A 14,400-nucleotide genomic window follows, 5' to 3' on the forward strand; every position below is an offset into this window, starting at 1 on the left:
TAACAATACTTCCAAATGGCTCTACTTGTGGCAATGGGAGATGATACAAACATATGCAGATATTATATGATAGACTGATAGTGAACAAAATGATATATTAAGTCGCTAGCGAGTATTTAGCAGGAAATCTAGTTAATATACACCTGATAAAAAATGAGGCATTGAACAATTCAAACCAGAATAACAATTTTCGCCGAAAACCCTTCTCCCAAGAGAAGGGTATCTATGTGTTCGCCATATAATATGGATTTCGTCATCGTTCGCGAGAACTATACGTCGTGTAGTATCGAGCGTTGACGTTGATAATCCGTCTATACCGCTGTGTTTTCGAAGGGGCAACTTGGCCTCTGGATGTTTTCCCTTCGTATTTGTTGCTCCTTTACATCCACCACCATCGTCGAGAGCTTTCCGTCTTGAGTTCGCTGAGCCTATTCGAGAAGGCCATTCGCTGCTGCTCGCTTACGCTCTTTCCAACTGCGTCGAGGACCTTCATGTGCTCCTTCTTGAGGTCTTCAAACCCGTTGTCCAGTTCCTTGTGCCAAGGGTAAAGGACAAAGACCTGAAAGCCGAGCGCTGAGGTGGCGACCATGAAGTTGGTCAAAGAAATAGCGCGTGTGAGCTTCATATTGGTATCGACAATAAGAGACGTAGGATCGAGGATAAATTTGTCGGAGTTGTATTCACGAATGAACAGAGGGGGGGATATTGGTCGTGCTCTTCTTCTTTGCGGTGTTTTTTTTGTGTTTATTTGTTTGTTCGAATTCTTTATTTCTTGTTAAGATGGTGTGGATAATAGGAGAGTCGTGAGTGGCAAATGAAATCACCCTTCAGAATAATATGAACAGGAACCTTGGGTATTTTGGGTAAAGAGAAGAGGAATGGAGACTAAACGAAACAACAGCGCCTGAGAAATAAGAAGAAGAATGAAAAAAAAAGTTAGAGAAGAGGGAGGGAGGGAAGAAAAACGGAAATAACCGTGAAAAAGTCCCGTCATCATTTTTTTGTCGCATGTGACTGTGACAGCCTAACTGATATACATTCTGCTACTCCGTGTTAAAGCCCACTTCCACTTGCATCTCTTCTCCGGCCTCTGCCCGATTCCCCACTAAATGAGGCGCGCTCAAAGGGATGAAGGTTTATTCTCCCATGCAGGGACATGCAAGAAGATGCTGCAATTTTTTAGTAACACAATCCATACATTCGTGCCCAAAAGTTTAACTTTTCGCTGCGTGATGTCTTACTGGATCGAGAAAGCCCAGCGTCTCCAGGCAAAATAGTTTTAGGTACGTTCTTATTAAAGGTGTTTGATAGGGGGACCTGGCCCCTGATTCCCAAATTGGATGGTAGTCTCCGATTTGACACACGTGGCGGAAGAGAAATCAGGCCACTTTCATCGGCGTGCCCTTGACAGCAATCCACTTGCGCTCCATAGCCTCGGGTATTGGGATCCATGAGGGATCCATTTCAGCCGACACCGCAGGAAATCCCAGCTGCTTCTAGAATGTAGGAGGGGAGATAATTCAAGGGAGGCAAGTGGCATGATAAGTTGGGTAGCATCAAATAGTGAAGCAAAGTAAACACGGAGCAGTCTCCACATACCGGCGTCTTCAGCTCAAAGCTCACTGTTACGCGACCAAATTTTTGCAAGGATACTGATATTTAGCTCAATCGCACACAATCCACCGAATTTATTACCTCATGAGCAAAGAGCGAAAGAGAAGAACAGCCGCAAAGTGGCTAAAAGCATGGAACCGCCTACTCCGTAATCTGCCGGTAAAGACGCCCCAAGACGCCATCGCAGGCAAATCTGATTTCTTACCGAAACACCTGTACACCCATTACCTTCAAGGCAAATACAATTCTTTTGCCAGTGATAAGCACATACCAGCTGCTAGATTAGCATTTGGGCAATGTTAATAGGTATTGGTCAAATTAATTCACTATTGGCTTTGAGTGTATTTTATTACAAGCTCTACATTGGTAGCCCGTGTTAAAGATCGTGGTGATGGTCCTGTTGTCGAGCTTCTTCGTAGCATCAGATAATCACATAAGCTTAGTCGGCCCAGCTGCAATCAAATCGTATATTCGCCTACTTAGATGTGTGCCAATGGTGAATGCCTCCGGGTTCATTAGATGTGTAAACTGATTGATGTATCGGCATGAAGACATCATGCATGTACTTACATATGCCGACCCCGGTGCTAGGCATGGCTGAGCGGCAGCTCGAGCCCACTTTCGGGTCCGGCACGGTCCTGTGTCCGGCGGGGATATCGAATCGGCGTATTGATGTGCCGAGCAGTAAGGCTGCAGCGTTATGAACAGGCCGTCCGCACCAAGGGTTATTACTCGATTGAGTCTTCGAACAAAGCCTAAACATGGAAGCTGTCACATTCAGAACTTACACACCTTAGAAGAAGCACCTCGGCAAATTGGACATTGAATAATGGGCAAACCTAAGGTTTTGTTACTTGGTAAGATTGACCAGTGAGTGCAACCTAGAATATAGCTTCTGCGATTTCTGACGATTCAAAGTTGATGACACGACTAACATTGAGTCGCTACAGCGCCACCGCTTCCTGGAATGCCCTTTGCGATGTTGCCGAACTGGTTACTGCTCAAGCCAAGAATCGAGCTGAGTTTATTGAGGAATGCACATCTGGCAGACTCGACGGCGTCGTCGTAATTTGTGACCGGGCACCATCTAGCCTTGCCGTCACAGGAAAATATGACGAAGAACTCATCCAAGCGCTGCCCAAGAGCCTAAAGTTTATATGTCACAACGGTGAGTTATGTTCCTCAATGAAAGCTTACAGAGTGATGTATTGTGTTCGAACAGCCAGCCTAGAAAAATTCCGTCTAACAATTATGCTGGACACAGGCGCTGGTTATGACAATATAAATGTTTCTGCATGTACAGCCCGCTCAATTCTTGTTTCAAATTGCCCCAACGTGGTCGACGATGCTACAGCCGACACTGCCATCTTTCTGATCCTTGCCGCTCTCCGAGGCTACAATAACGGCATTATGGCGATACGGAATGGTACGTGGAAGGGAGCCGTACCGCCACCTCCTCTCGGTCATGACCCGCAAGGCAAAGTCCTTGGTATCCTAGGAATGGGAGGTATTGGCCGCAATCTGAAGAAGAAAGCTGAAGTTTTCGGCATGAGCGTTATATACCACAACAGGAAGCAGCTGGACGTGGAGCAGGCCGACGGTGCAGAATACGTGAGCTTTGACGATCTGCTAGCAAGAAGCGATGTGCTGAGCCTGAATCTGCCGCTCAACGTGAGTCCACCGATTGACATGCATTTTGCAAATTGTGCGTTGAACAAAACTGATCTGGTGGTTCAATTTAGTCAGGAACTCGGAATATTATTTCTACTCCAGAGTTCGATAAGATGAAGAATGGTGTTGTCATTGTCAACACTGCCAGGGGAGGTGTCATGGATGAAGCTGCTCTTGTTGATGCCCTCAATACCGGTAAGGTCTTGTCCGTGGGATTAGATGTTTATCAGCAGGAGCCGAACATACATCCTGGCCTGGTGTCCAATCCACATGTATGTCTACTACCCCATATGGGGACGTCGACAGTCGAGGTAAGTACTATAAATCTCTTATTTTGTCTTAACAAGATGGGAATGCTGATCTAAGTGGGATGAGTCTAGACAAAAACCAAGATGGAAGAGTGGACCATTAGCAATGTACGATCGGCTTTGGAAACGGGTAAGTTGCTTAGTTTAGTGATGGAACAAGTGCGTGAAGTTGAACGGAATTAAATGTTTATGCCCATCAGGTGTCATAATCTAATCCCTTCTATCATTCTATAAAATAGAGACAGAGAAAGCAATTGGCACAAGACATAGAAATAAGAAGTAGGATTGTCCACTGAGTTATATATCTCAAGAAGAGCTGCAAATGCTGTATGTTTCACAACGGTGTAAGATCCAGAACTAAACATAGCAGCGCGGAATAAATAATTATGTGATTGTAAGGGGGTAATTATACTTCTCGTAGTTTGTTTATACCTGTTCAGAGGACGAGGCACGAGGAAAGTGAATCCTCAGTCATCACAGCCATTCTCCATCAACATCTGCAACGAATGTACTGCTCCAAGGCGCAGACATTTCACTCATGTCTAAGATAGGCATATCCAAGAAGTCAAATTCTGGAACTTGGGGGTCGGCTAAAGTACTGAGACGGTTCTGGAGCCCATAAGCTGTCCGCCTCGTGTCGTTGAAGATTTCCAAGCCCGTTGGTCCACCCGGATTATTCTTGGTATCCAAAATCAGCTGGATAAGATTGATATACCGCTGAGAACACGGCCATGGAATCGATAATTGTCGCAAACTACTGAGCAATGGTTCTAAATCGGTGGGCATAGACCCGTACGTGTTCTCGTGTCCCGTTGTCCACAGTATAATTAGGCTCCTAGCAGCGACCCAAACCACGAAAGCAAACAAAGGACCTAATTGTTCCAATTTCTGAGGCGGAACAGAAGATGCTAGTGATGCGATATCTCTGACGGCCTGGCGGCAGCGAGCGCGGGCCGACGGTGATGGCCTCAAATAGGGAGAGGATGTCGATGGAAATGCTGCAACCGTATACATGCGAATATTGATCCTACATTTCTCAAATAATTAGTACTTACGTGAGTATATAAAATATAAAATGGCCAAGAAAAAAAGAAGTAAAGGGAGTTATACAGATGAAACGTAGCATGAACTAGAGTCCACATGGGATTGAAGCTAGGAGGTGGCTCTCGGACTTCTCTTGGGAGATTTTCGAACCAGGTGGCCAGATTAATGTCCAACCGCCGAAAGCTACTCTGCCACTCCTGACAATGAGCTGGCAGAGAGTAGTTGACGGGTTGTATCAAGAGTTGATTAGACCTGTCTAACAAGGCTAAGAGATCGATGTAGTGGCGCCAAAGGTTGAAGGTGTTATACCCCTGGGATTGCTTAATTGCCCCTGTTGCCTGGAACCATTCAGGTGGTACCGACTGTCCCCAGTCCTCGTCATTTACTGGATATGGTAACCGGATATTTCTCGTGTCTGTGCCACCAGGCTGACCGTGAGATACGCTGGAGAGGCGATCAATGCTATATATAACCCAGAATAATCGTCGTCTCTCCTCCATCTCAATAATTGAGGAATCTAGCCCATCATCCGGATCTTCGTTTCGGACGAGTGGTGTATTTGTTTCGATGGTTGAGGAAGAAGGGTTCTTTGACAAGCCCAGATGTTTAGCGGCTGTGACGAGCATGGACATTACGTTCCAAGTACGCGGTCCCTGTCCCTGACCAATTGTATCAATGGCGAGAAGAGTTAAAGCTTGAGTTGAGATCAGGGTGCATGTATCGATAGTCTTCAACAGAATGAAGTCACGAGACGCCTTGACATATGCCTCTCGAGCCTCCAATGGCGGATCCGGTTTTCTCCAGAAGCGAAAAGCAACTATGACGATACCGTGTAGGAGAATTCGCCGCTCCGATGAGTACATATTGGATGTAAAGCTGGGTTTGAAGAACAATGGGGCCCATGGGTAAACGAGGTCAAAAAATAACTCCACAAGCTCGTCCATAACCTCCTGAGAAGGTAGTCCGCTGTCAACAGAATTTAGAGCGTGAGAGGGACGCAATTGATTGGTCATAGTATCTGCCGGAGTTGAGGTGAGCGAGCTCACTTCTGGCAGCTGCTGCGTAACTGACCATATCTGGGCCTCACCAACAGTCCTATCGGCCGAAATGATGTTATTCGCTGGCGGAAGGGGAGTGGTCGCTATCATATCCCTGTGGAGGGGACTTAAGACGTCCCCAGCGGAATGGCTGGCCTTGTCGATGGTTTCAAGTGAGGAAGCTCCAAGGTTCTCATCGGTCATTGGTGCAGAAGATTTATTAACAGACTCGGTCCGCACATAATTCAAAACGTCCTGGATAGACTGGTTGATCTTGTCCATGTTATTTTCCAACAGAGTGAGGCGTTGTTCAATCGCTTTGCCGTACCCGGGACGCAACCCTGGCTGCCCCTTTTCTCGATACACGCAGTTGAGGCCTATGCTATGAATGAGCATCTCTCACAGGTAAACCAAAGCAGCGCGAAATTTTCACCTTTCCGGCGACATGTGTCGCATTGTGGACGGCCGCTATCACATCGTGATTTTTTCATCTTGCAGATTTCGCAGCTATTATCGATTGGTTAATAGGAACAGGTCGACGACTGCATACTCCAACAGAATAGGGTTACACTCACGCTTTGGAAAGCACCCTCGGCCGCTTACTTGGCGGCTCGCCCGACTCAAAATCCCGATCACCCGACATGTCAGGGCTTTGTCTCGCACTTCCAATCATCTTGACGCTCCAGTAAAATATGAAAATCTCGAAACGGAGGCCAAAACGTTTAAGAGAAAAGGCTGGTATACCCGAACAAGTCACCGTCAACCAAATGGCGGCTCACAGGACCCCAGACTTCCAGAATCCCCAACTTTCCCCTCACCCTTCTTGCCTTCCTAGCCCCACAGGAATTCTGTAGTTCAAAATGGTCTCTGGGGAATAGCGCGGGGTAAGCACTTGGGATCGGTCTAGCTCATCAGCTGTGCTTGCCCTGACTCGCTCCTCGAGCTTGAGAGCCACACACAGCGGTTACTAAGGACTAGCCTACGGACGCTCCGGCGCAATGATGTCGCGGAATGTTACCAAGGATTGTTTACGCGTTTTCCTGAGACGAGGAGTTTAGGTGTAAGATATTACGTCCAAAAGCAAAAGCTAGACTGGCTGTTACTCATGGGGCTCAAAGGCTTAAGTTTTTCTATAGAAACGGGTGCATGCAATTTGTGTTTAACTAATAGCAATAGATTTTAAGCTGTAGACTACATGTGAATCATCCTCTGCTATACGATGGCACTCATCATCAAGCTTGTTAGTAAGCTTTGACTCCTGCCAACCTCAATAGTTGCTCAGTGTGTTCGGGCTTCTCGCGCGGCTCAGATCTATCACGAGGATCTGCCGTTCCATCGGGCAGCACGGCCTTCAGCTCTCGGAGCTTGATGTTGTCGTGTGGCCAATGAGTCGTAGCCCCATTGGCCGCAAAGACCTTTTGCTTTTCCACAATCGCTTCTTTGGAGGCCAGCTTTGCCGGTGCATAGGCAGCATAAATGACTGTACGAATGGTTTGGCTCTTTTCTGTAGGCTCGCCACCCCAGTGGATGGTACGCGAATCCCAGAGGATCAAATCTCCTGGCTCAGCAGCAACCCGCTGCGGCTTGAGGCCATGCTTGCGGAACCACTCCATGTCCTTGTCGTTGAAATAGCGATTGTCTCGCCACTCCCAACTCCCGGAATCAGTCTGAGTGTCGAAGAATTCCTCAACCAAAGCGTGTGAGCCGGGAATAACAACCAATGAACCATCTTCGGGCCCGGCATGGCTCAGATTAATGATTCCTTGGACGCAGTGCATGCCACGCTTCCGGGGAGCCTGGTCGACATGTGGCCAAGGAGCACGAGCAGCCTTCAGGTTGGGAAGAGTGACATTAAGTGAGTCGAACGAGACAAGCAGCTCTTCAGTTCCCCACACCTTTGCAAACGCATCTATGACTCCGGGCTCCATACGCGCCTCCCACATGAAGCGCTCGTGAACGACTCCGTAGTTTTCATAGGTGTTCTTGTCTGTTTGAACTGGGAGTTGCGCCGTTTTCCAGGTCGACGGGTTGTCCAAGTCCAATGAGTTATCAAAGGATTTGAGCCATTCAAAGGCCTTTTGCTGGTAGTAGCTAGCCCTGTCGGGAGACACGGCGCCTTTGACGACTGCATATCCTTGGGCGACTAAATCGTCCCGAAAGTCACCATATTGACCTTCTAATCTATAGTTTATTTCGATTAGAAAATATAATTAGGGTATTCCTGGGAATGGAAGGACTCACTTGAATGGGCTGAACACCCGGACGGATGCTGGAGAGGCTGTAATTGTTTGAGTGGCGCTCATGGTGGGCAGAGAAAGCTAGCGTTTATTTTGATACCCGACTTGGATAGTTTCGTTGCTCGACTCGCTCGTTCCCTTTACTCATTCCTCCGTATATAAATCGCGATGCCAGTTCGCCACCCGGAAAATAGATTGATAGTTCAACTTCCTCATTTTCGGGCCACCGACTTTGTCGAGCTAAGCTCTTCAATATCTGGTGGAACATTGTGCCGGCTCGAAGTCGCGCCGGTTTGCTTACGGTGGATGATTGCTCCGGATCACCAAAACCGGAGCTTCGCTAAAGCGGAACTAGAATAGATAGCCATCCCCGGAAACCAGCCGAATGTTGTATTGGAGACTAGTGTTGCAAGAGGGGAATTCAATCATCCAGAATATCAGGGTAAATACGGCCCAAGCGAAGAGAGGCACGAACACGGAAAATAGAGCTGTCACAAAGAAAACTCAATTGACTTGTTTGTCACCTCTATTCCTTCAAGCTTCCTCCAAGCAAAGACAATATGAAGATCCTCATCACAGGCGCTGCAGGGTTCATAGGGCAGATTGTGTCCAAAGCTCTTCTGGATGATGGCTCGCACGATCTTATTCTAACGGATGTGATTGAGCCTCCGATTCCTCGAGGCTCGAAATATCCTCAGAAGGCTAAAACCATTCAAGCAGACCTCATTGACTCGCCTACGACTGTCGTTACGAAAGACCTTGACGCCGCCGTTTTACTGCATGGCGTCATGTCTTCGGCCGCTGAAGCGGATTTCGAGCTGGGTTATCGGGTCAATGTAACTGCAACATGGACTCTGTTGAATAACTTGGCCAAGACATGCCCTGGACTCCGAGTCCTCTACGCCTCTAGCGAAGCTGTCTACGGCACTCCTGTGCCTAAGCACAACGTTACCGAGAGGGATATTACAACCCCAGAGATGTCTTACGGTTGCCAGAAAGTCATCTGCGAAACACTTATCAACGACTATACCCGCCGCGGAATGATCAATGGCTTCTCGCTCCGTTTCCCGACCATCTCAGTTCGCCCTGGCGTACCTAGCAAGGCTATCTCAGCTTTCTTGTCAGGCATTATTCGAGAACCCATGAACGGGCAGGAATGCGTTGTGCCGCTAAAGGATCGCGCATGGCGGCACTGGATGTCTTCCCCCAAGACGTTGGTGCATAACATTCTTGTGGCACTCAACTTCCCTCATGATGCCCTTCCACCACACAGAAGGGTCCTCAATATGCCGGGGTTTGCAGTCACCATCCAAGATATGTTGGATGCTTTGGAGAAGGTTGGAGGGAAAGATAAATTAGCCTTTGTTCGAGAAGAAGATGTTCCGTCTTTAAAATCCACATTATACTCTTGGGCAGATGACTTCGATAACTCTTTGGCTCTGTCACTTGGGATGAAGCAGGACACATCTTTTGTCGACTCGGTGAGAGACTATATCGAAACGTTACAGGGGGGTAAATAGTAGGAGCAGGTGATAGTGGATGCTAATAGTGTACGTGATAGAATACTTGTGTATAACTTGTTAGCACTTGAAAGAGGCTTGGATAATATATGAAGTCAAGTTGAGATGGTTGCGTGGAGAGTACGTCTAATCTTACTGAGGATATGGGAATTAAAAGAGTTAATATTTTTATTTGTAAGACTTCAACATCTACATAGGTTTCGAATGGTCTCTAGTCTATGCTAGTAAAATACAGCGACACAATTCACGCCTTGCCGGCTGACTTGAGCCAGTCCATATGGTCTTCGATCACTTGTTGCATGGCTTTTGTCTGCTCCTCCATAACCGTTGTCAGCCCCTCCTTGCCTGTCAACCTAGCACCGACTTCCATATAAGCCGCAGCCACTGGCCCGTTAATGTTCACCTTAGCCATGCCGTAGGAGATGCATTTGGCGAGCAGTTCGGCCTGAAAGTATTTCTCGTGTGCACCGTGTAGAACCAACCGCACTCGTGAGCCTACACGAGCGGCAATGCGCTCCAGTCGTGGGAAGTCGAGTTGAGGTCCTTTGGGTCCATATGCGCCATGGACGTTTCCAAAAGCTGGCGCGAGCCAATCAATCCCAAGAGCAACAAACTCTTCGGCTTGCTCTGGCGTTGTCAAAATCTCCTCCAAGTCCTCTGTGTCCTGGATGCCATCTTCGGTGCCATTGATGCGACCCGGCTCGCACTCGGTAATAATACCGCGAGCATTGCAGTATTCAACTAGCTCTTTGCTCAGGCGCATGTTCTCTTCACGCTCGTAGTGGCTCATGTCTACCATAATGCCGTCAAATCCGCCCAAGTCTGCTGCTCGCCGGATGATATCAGGGTCTTGCGCGTGGTCCATGTGCACTCCGATTGGCACAGTCGCCTTATCCGCGGCCTCAGCCGCTGCGTGCAAAAGTAGTCCATCTGCGTATTCAATTGACCATGGAAAGAGCTGTATGAGTGCTGGCGAGCGCTTGGCTTCGGCTGCTCGAACTGTAGCCACTACAGCCTCGAGGTTGTAGCAACAGACGGCCGGGATTGCGTATCCTCCCTCGAACGCAGCATCCACAATGAGCTTGGCACGGTTCGTTTTCAAGTTATTCGCCTTGCCATTGGCTCCATTTGTTTCGTTCTTCGAACTCGCAGTCATGATTTATTTGATAAGAGGAAAGGTTACTCCAGGAAGAAGTGAGAAGTTGAGGGAAGGAAAGAAGAGAGTCGACGACTGGACGAGCAATATCGGTTGCTAGAGGCTGCCTTTGAAGCTCCGTTATTTGCTCCGAGTGTAGCTCCCCACTTATAGCAATGTCATGGTGCATCTCCGAAGTTGTAGGCACGAATGGAGCTCTAATGGGATATCCGGAGAATTGAAGTGCCGGTGCGGAGGAAGCGGGAAATGCCTGATCAACCATCCTGCGTCACGATTCGGGGCATCATCATTATGCACCGGAGTAGATCAAATCGTGCAACAAAGAGTTTTTCGATTATCCTTCAATACTGAAGTATATGTTATTACTGTACCGCAGGTAAATTGAGCAGTGGATTAATAAGATGGAAGCTGACTATGAGAGCCGATGAACTAGAGTTCATAGCATTACCAAAGGTTTTAATCAACATTTCATATTTGCTAGAGCTATCCATATAAAGACATTATTTATCCATCTCTGAGCAGGCGGCAGCGTCGTTATCGCAACCGCATTCAATGCCCTCATTAAAGTGCCTTCCGAGCTAGGCATCGACCGGATCTTCGATGTGTCCTGCGCTGGCTTTGCCCTCGAAGGCTACTCCTTCAGCAACCACCTCCTGCTCATCAACTTCCACAACACGGTCACCAAATGCGGCGGCAATTTCCTCGAGAGTCTTCTGGTTCGTCTCCCTGGGAAATAATCAGCATCATCTTCATCACGATTCTCATGAGGGAAAGAATCTCACGGGAAGTAAAAATATATGATAAACCAGTAAACAGTGCAACAGCCGACAAAGACATAGTAATAGTTCTGATGAATCGTGGCAAAGGCACTGGGGCCGGCCTCGGTGACTAAGAAAAGCCAAGATTAGTACGCGATAGATAGATTGAATAAGGAGAGCAAATGTGAGGACTGGACTTACTGCCAACATTGACTACATAATGAGCCGTAGCAGCGACGCCCATGACTCGGCTTCGAATAGTCATGGGAAGGACCTCTGACCCGTACAACCAAGTAGTACTATTTATGAGGCTATCTATATGAAGAATGTTAGCAGTTATCCGCACGCGGACAAAAGACAAAAGAAATGTTAAGATGGTGCTCACAGTAGCACACAACGAATAGAAAGATTCCAAGAATGGCAAATCCCTTGCCGACGCGGTTATCCGTGTTCTGAAATTTGAGTTGCATAATAGCGGCATAAATCTCGGTGACAATGACACAAGCCAGCCCGAAGAGAAGCATTCTAGATACATATTAATTAAAGTTGTATCCTTAGATATCAGAGTGAGAGTTCTTACTTGCGACGGCCTAGTTTATCGGGAAGAAAGTTGACAGCGATGGCGTTAGAGATGAAAGCACACGTTCCCCACGCCGCAGTGAGCGCGAGGATAGTCTGGGAATTAATGCCCAAAGATTTATAGAGGATTGCTATTCGTTGTTAGAATGCTGAAGGATTATCAAGTCACAAATATGCTCACTTTGGTAGTACTGAAGACTGGTTAGAATTTATCCCAGCATTATCCAATCTTATCGAAAGGCAAGCAAACACTAACCTGAATGACATTGACGCCTGTCACAGTCGTTAAAACCTGCACACTAACAGACCTGAAGCAATATTTAGTACTTTGTCCCAAAGGCGTTCTGTGGAGGCTCCAGCACATACACTAAGACGCGATGCCGATATAGCTTGAAGATCTCACGAAACGAGGTGAGTTCACGCGACCTCTCATACTCGATTTGCCTTCGCATAAGTCCGAATTCTTCGTGTAGCTCCTGGGAATGTAGATCACTTCGAATTCTCGCAAACTCCTGTCGGGCTTCCTGGATCTTGCCCTTGTGAATCATTTCTCTAGGAGAGTTAGGCATGAACGTAGCCAAGCCGATGAACAAGATGATGCCCCAGGGCAGCTGGAGGCCCAACGGAAGACGCCACTGGACTGCGCCATACGGAGCATAACCACAGGCAAAGCCAACCCAGTTCGCAAGCATTATACCGGATGAAAGACCCACGCCAGAGAGACCACCGATAAGTCCTCGATTCTTAGGGGGTGCGATCTCTGACAGATAGACAGGCACAGTACCACTCAATGCTCTTAAAGGCGTACAGTAAGAATTAGCCTTATGTAATCCCATAAGAAAGAAGAGAGTTTTCATGCATACCCAACGGCGACTCCCGAGATAATTCGACCCGCAAGAAACATGCCAATGTTGACCGATGCTGTCTGCAAGATGGCCCCAATCGTTACAATAACGGCTGCGAGTTGCATAAAGCGAAGTCGTCCGAGTTTGTCGGCAACTAAGATTTGCGAAATGGCACCGACTGCTTCACCGGCTATGTAAATGGCACCCACCTTGCCCTTGTCAGTCAAAGTAGAATATCAAGTATCAAAGTGTTCAAGTGAGATACTTACAGCGCCCGTGAGAGCAGAAGATGGGTTGCCCATGTAAGCCGCCCAACTGGCATGGGCAATTGCTGTTTATGTCGGTTGGCTGCAGTTTCACAAAGGGATATCAGGGAAGAATGGAGTAGACGAACTCGTAGTTACGATACCCGTATCATAGCCCTATTGCCCACTATCATTAGAAGCTGACTTCCGAAACTTCATATCCAAAGCTTCACATACGTATAAGAATGTGCCAATTGATGCAAACGACGCGATGCCGATGGTGTACCAGCCGGTCGACGGCATTGTGAAGAACACTGTTATCGTCAACGGGGTAATCTGATAAAAGTCTCAGAAGGAGACAGAGCAATGTAGCAGTGAATCCGTAAAATTCAAGAGAACCAAAAGATCTCCAACAATCCAAGGGGTCTTAATGGCGTAATAATGTACACAACTCCATCTAGAAGGATTGGCCAAGTGGTGCATATGCATCCCCAAGTTCTCCGGATTATTCGAAATCTGGGGAATTTTTAGCCCGGTTCTGCATGGTGCATGCACCCCGCGAAATCTTACGGTTCATCATACCGCCGAAATGCCCGGCACGAGGGTCGAGCGCCCTGATCTTGATCTTAGAGGCACTAGCTTACGACTAAACTAGGAGAACTAGGACTCATTAGACAGATTCACCCACGCGACGTAAAGATTGGCAAACACGTGTGCTTTTCGGCCGAGGTTGTAGCATGCAAGGTACTGTGGCTCAGATTCGTGCGGTATCCAGCGATGCTAAGCACAAGGGCGCAATGTTTCATGATATAGAAACTTGAAGCATTACTAGAGGTCAATAAAGCCAGCTATTAAGGTAATTTCTTGAACGAATCAGGGCATTTTAACGCTCTATGTCAAATGAAAAGTTGGAATCTGCATTGCCAATTAGAGCTACAGTACGATTATTCAATTGCATGTACCACTCAGTTGCGGACTGATTCAAAACGCCCTACCCTACAAAATCGTTGTACATCCAGCAGTTTAAAAGTTAAATTGGATCGCTTCACGAAACTTAGACCATTGGACTTAGATAAATTGCGAATAATGAAGTCCCCATGGGGACGGATGCAATATATGTATTAGTAGAGACGGGAGAGATGCCTTGTACCTGATGGTTGATTTATGTTGCCGTCAGCTTACGACCTTCTACCAAGTCTGATTCCAAATAGTACACGAACTCAAAATACTTCTTAGGAGCACCGGATTTCCGTTCTTAGATTTGCCTGCAATGACTTAACTCAATTGATTCAGTGGGTATAATTAGTGTTAAGGACTGAGCGATTACGTATTTACTCAGCTCGACTTCATTAAGCAAAACATATCATTTCCATGCACCAAAAGCCG

At 47.3% G+C, this 14,400-nt stretch overlaps 7 protein-coding genes across 7 annotated transcripts; 2 read left to right on the top strand and 5 right to left on the bottom strand.

The window, feature by feature from the left end:
• Positions 1-379: 379 nt before the first annotated feature.
• Positions 380-625, bottom strand: T069G_04519 (uncharacterized protein; the record flags this gene model as incomplete). Its single annotated transcript, XM_056171729.1, has 1 exon — positions 380-625. The coding sequence occupies one exon, from the start codon at positions 623-625 to the stop codon at positions 380-382; it is 246 nt and encodes an 81-aa protein (XP_056028587.1).
• A 1,818-nt stretch (positions 626-2,443) lies between these two features.
• Positions 2,444-3,807, top strand: T069G_04520 (d-isomer specific 2-hydroxyacid dehydrogenase, NAD binding domain-containing protein; the record flags this gene model as incomplete). The annotated part of the gene is made up of 6 exons (XM_056171730.1): positions 2,444-2,484; positions 2,565-2,782; positions 2,879-3,285; positions 3,357-3,596; positions 3,666-3,723; positions 3,794-3,807. The coding sequence occupies 6 exons, from the start codon at positions 2,444-2,446 to the stop codon at positions 3,805-3,807; spliced, it is 978 nt and encodes a 325-aa protein (XP_056028588.1).
• Positions 3,808-4,067: 260 nt separating this feature from the next.
• On the bottom strand, positions 4,068-6,347 carry T069G_04521 (fungal specific transcription factor domain-containing protein; the record flags this gene model as incomplete). The annotated part of the gene is made up of 5 exons (XM_056171731.1): positions 4,068-4,620; positions 4,704-5,587; positions 5,684-6,051; positions 6,108-6,181; positions 6,250-6,347. 5 exons carry the CDS (start codon positions 6,345-6,347, stop codon positions 4,068-4,070), a joined length of 1,977 nt encoding a protein of 658 aa, XP_056028589.1.
• A 568-nt stretch (positions 6,348-6,915) lies between these two features.
• On the bottom strand, positions 6,916-7,977 carry T069G_04522 (phytanoyl-CoA dioxygenase (PhyH) domain-containing protein; the record flags this gene model as incomplete). The annotated part of the gene is made up of 2 exons (XM_056171732.1): positions 6,916-7,855; positions 7,916-7,977. The coding sequence occupies 2 exons, from the start codon at positions 7,975-7,977 to the stop codon at positions 6,916-6,918; spliced, it is 1,002 nt and encodes a 333-aa protein (XP_056028590.1).
• A 494-nt stretch (positions 7,978-8,471) lies between these two features.
• Positions 8,472-9,431, top strand: T069G_04523 (NAD dependent epimerase/dehydratase family domain-containing protein; the record flags this gene model as incomplete). The annotated part of the gene is made up of 1 exon (XM_056171733.1): positions 8,472-9,431. The coding sequence occupies one exon, from the start codon at positions 8,472-8,474 to the stop codon at positions 9,429-9,431; it is 960 nt and encodes a 319-aa protein (XP_056028591.1).
• Positions 9,432-9,675: 244 nt separating this feature from the next.
• T069G_04524 (fructose-bisphosphate aldolase class-II domain-containing protein) lies at positions 9,676-10,587 on the bottom strand (the record flags this gene model as incomplete). The annotated part of the gene is made up of 1 exon (XM_056171734.1): positions 9,676-10,587. The coding sequence occupies one exon, from the start codon at positions 10,585-10,587 to the stop codon at positions 9,676-9,678; it is 912 nt and encodes a 303-aa protein (XP_056028592.1).
• A 578-nt stretch (positions 10,588-11,165) lies between these two features.
• Positions 11,166-13,317, bottom strand: T069G_04525 (sugar transporter domain-containing protein; the record flags this gene model as incomplete). Its single annotated transcript, XM_056171735.1, has 12 exons — positions 11,166-11,313; positions 11,370-11,475; positions 11,547-11,660; positions 11,731-11,870; positions 11,926-12,055; positions 12,106-12,115; positions 12,181-12,232; positions 12,291-12,719; positions 12,788-12,984; positions 13,039-13,100; positions 13,164-13,191; positions 13,252-13,317. 12 exons carry the CDS (start codon positions 13,315-13,317, stop codon positions 11,166-11,168), a joined length of 1,482 nt encoding a protein of 493 aa, XP_056028593.1.
• Positions 13,318-14,400: the final 1,083 nt, after the last annotated feature.

The sequence above is a fragment of the Trichoderma breve genome, chromosome 3 (assembly GCF_028502605.1).
Source record: "Trichoderma breve strain T069 chromosome 3, whole genome shotgun sequence".
Taxonomy (NCBI): domain Eukaryota; kingdom Fungi; phylum Ascomycota; class Sordariomycetes; order Hypocreales; family Hypocreaceae; genus Trichoderma; species Trichoderma breve.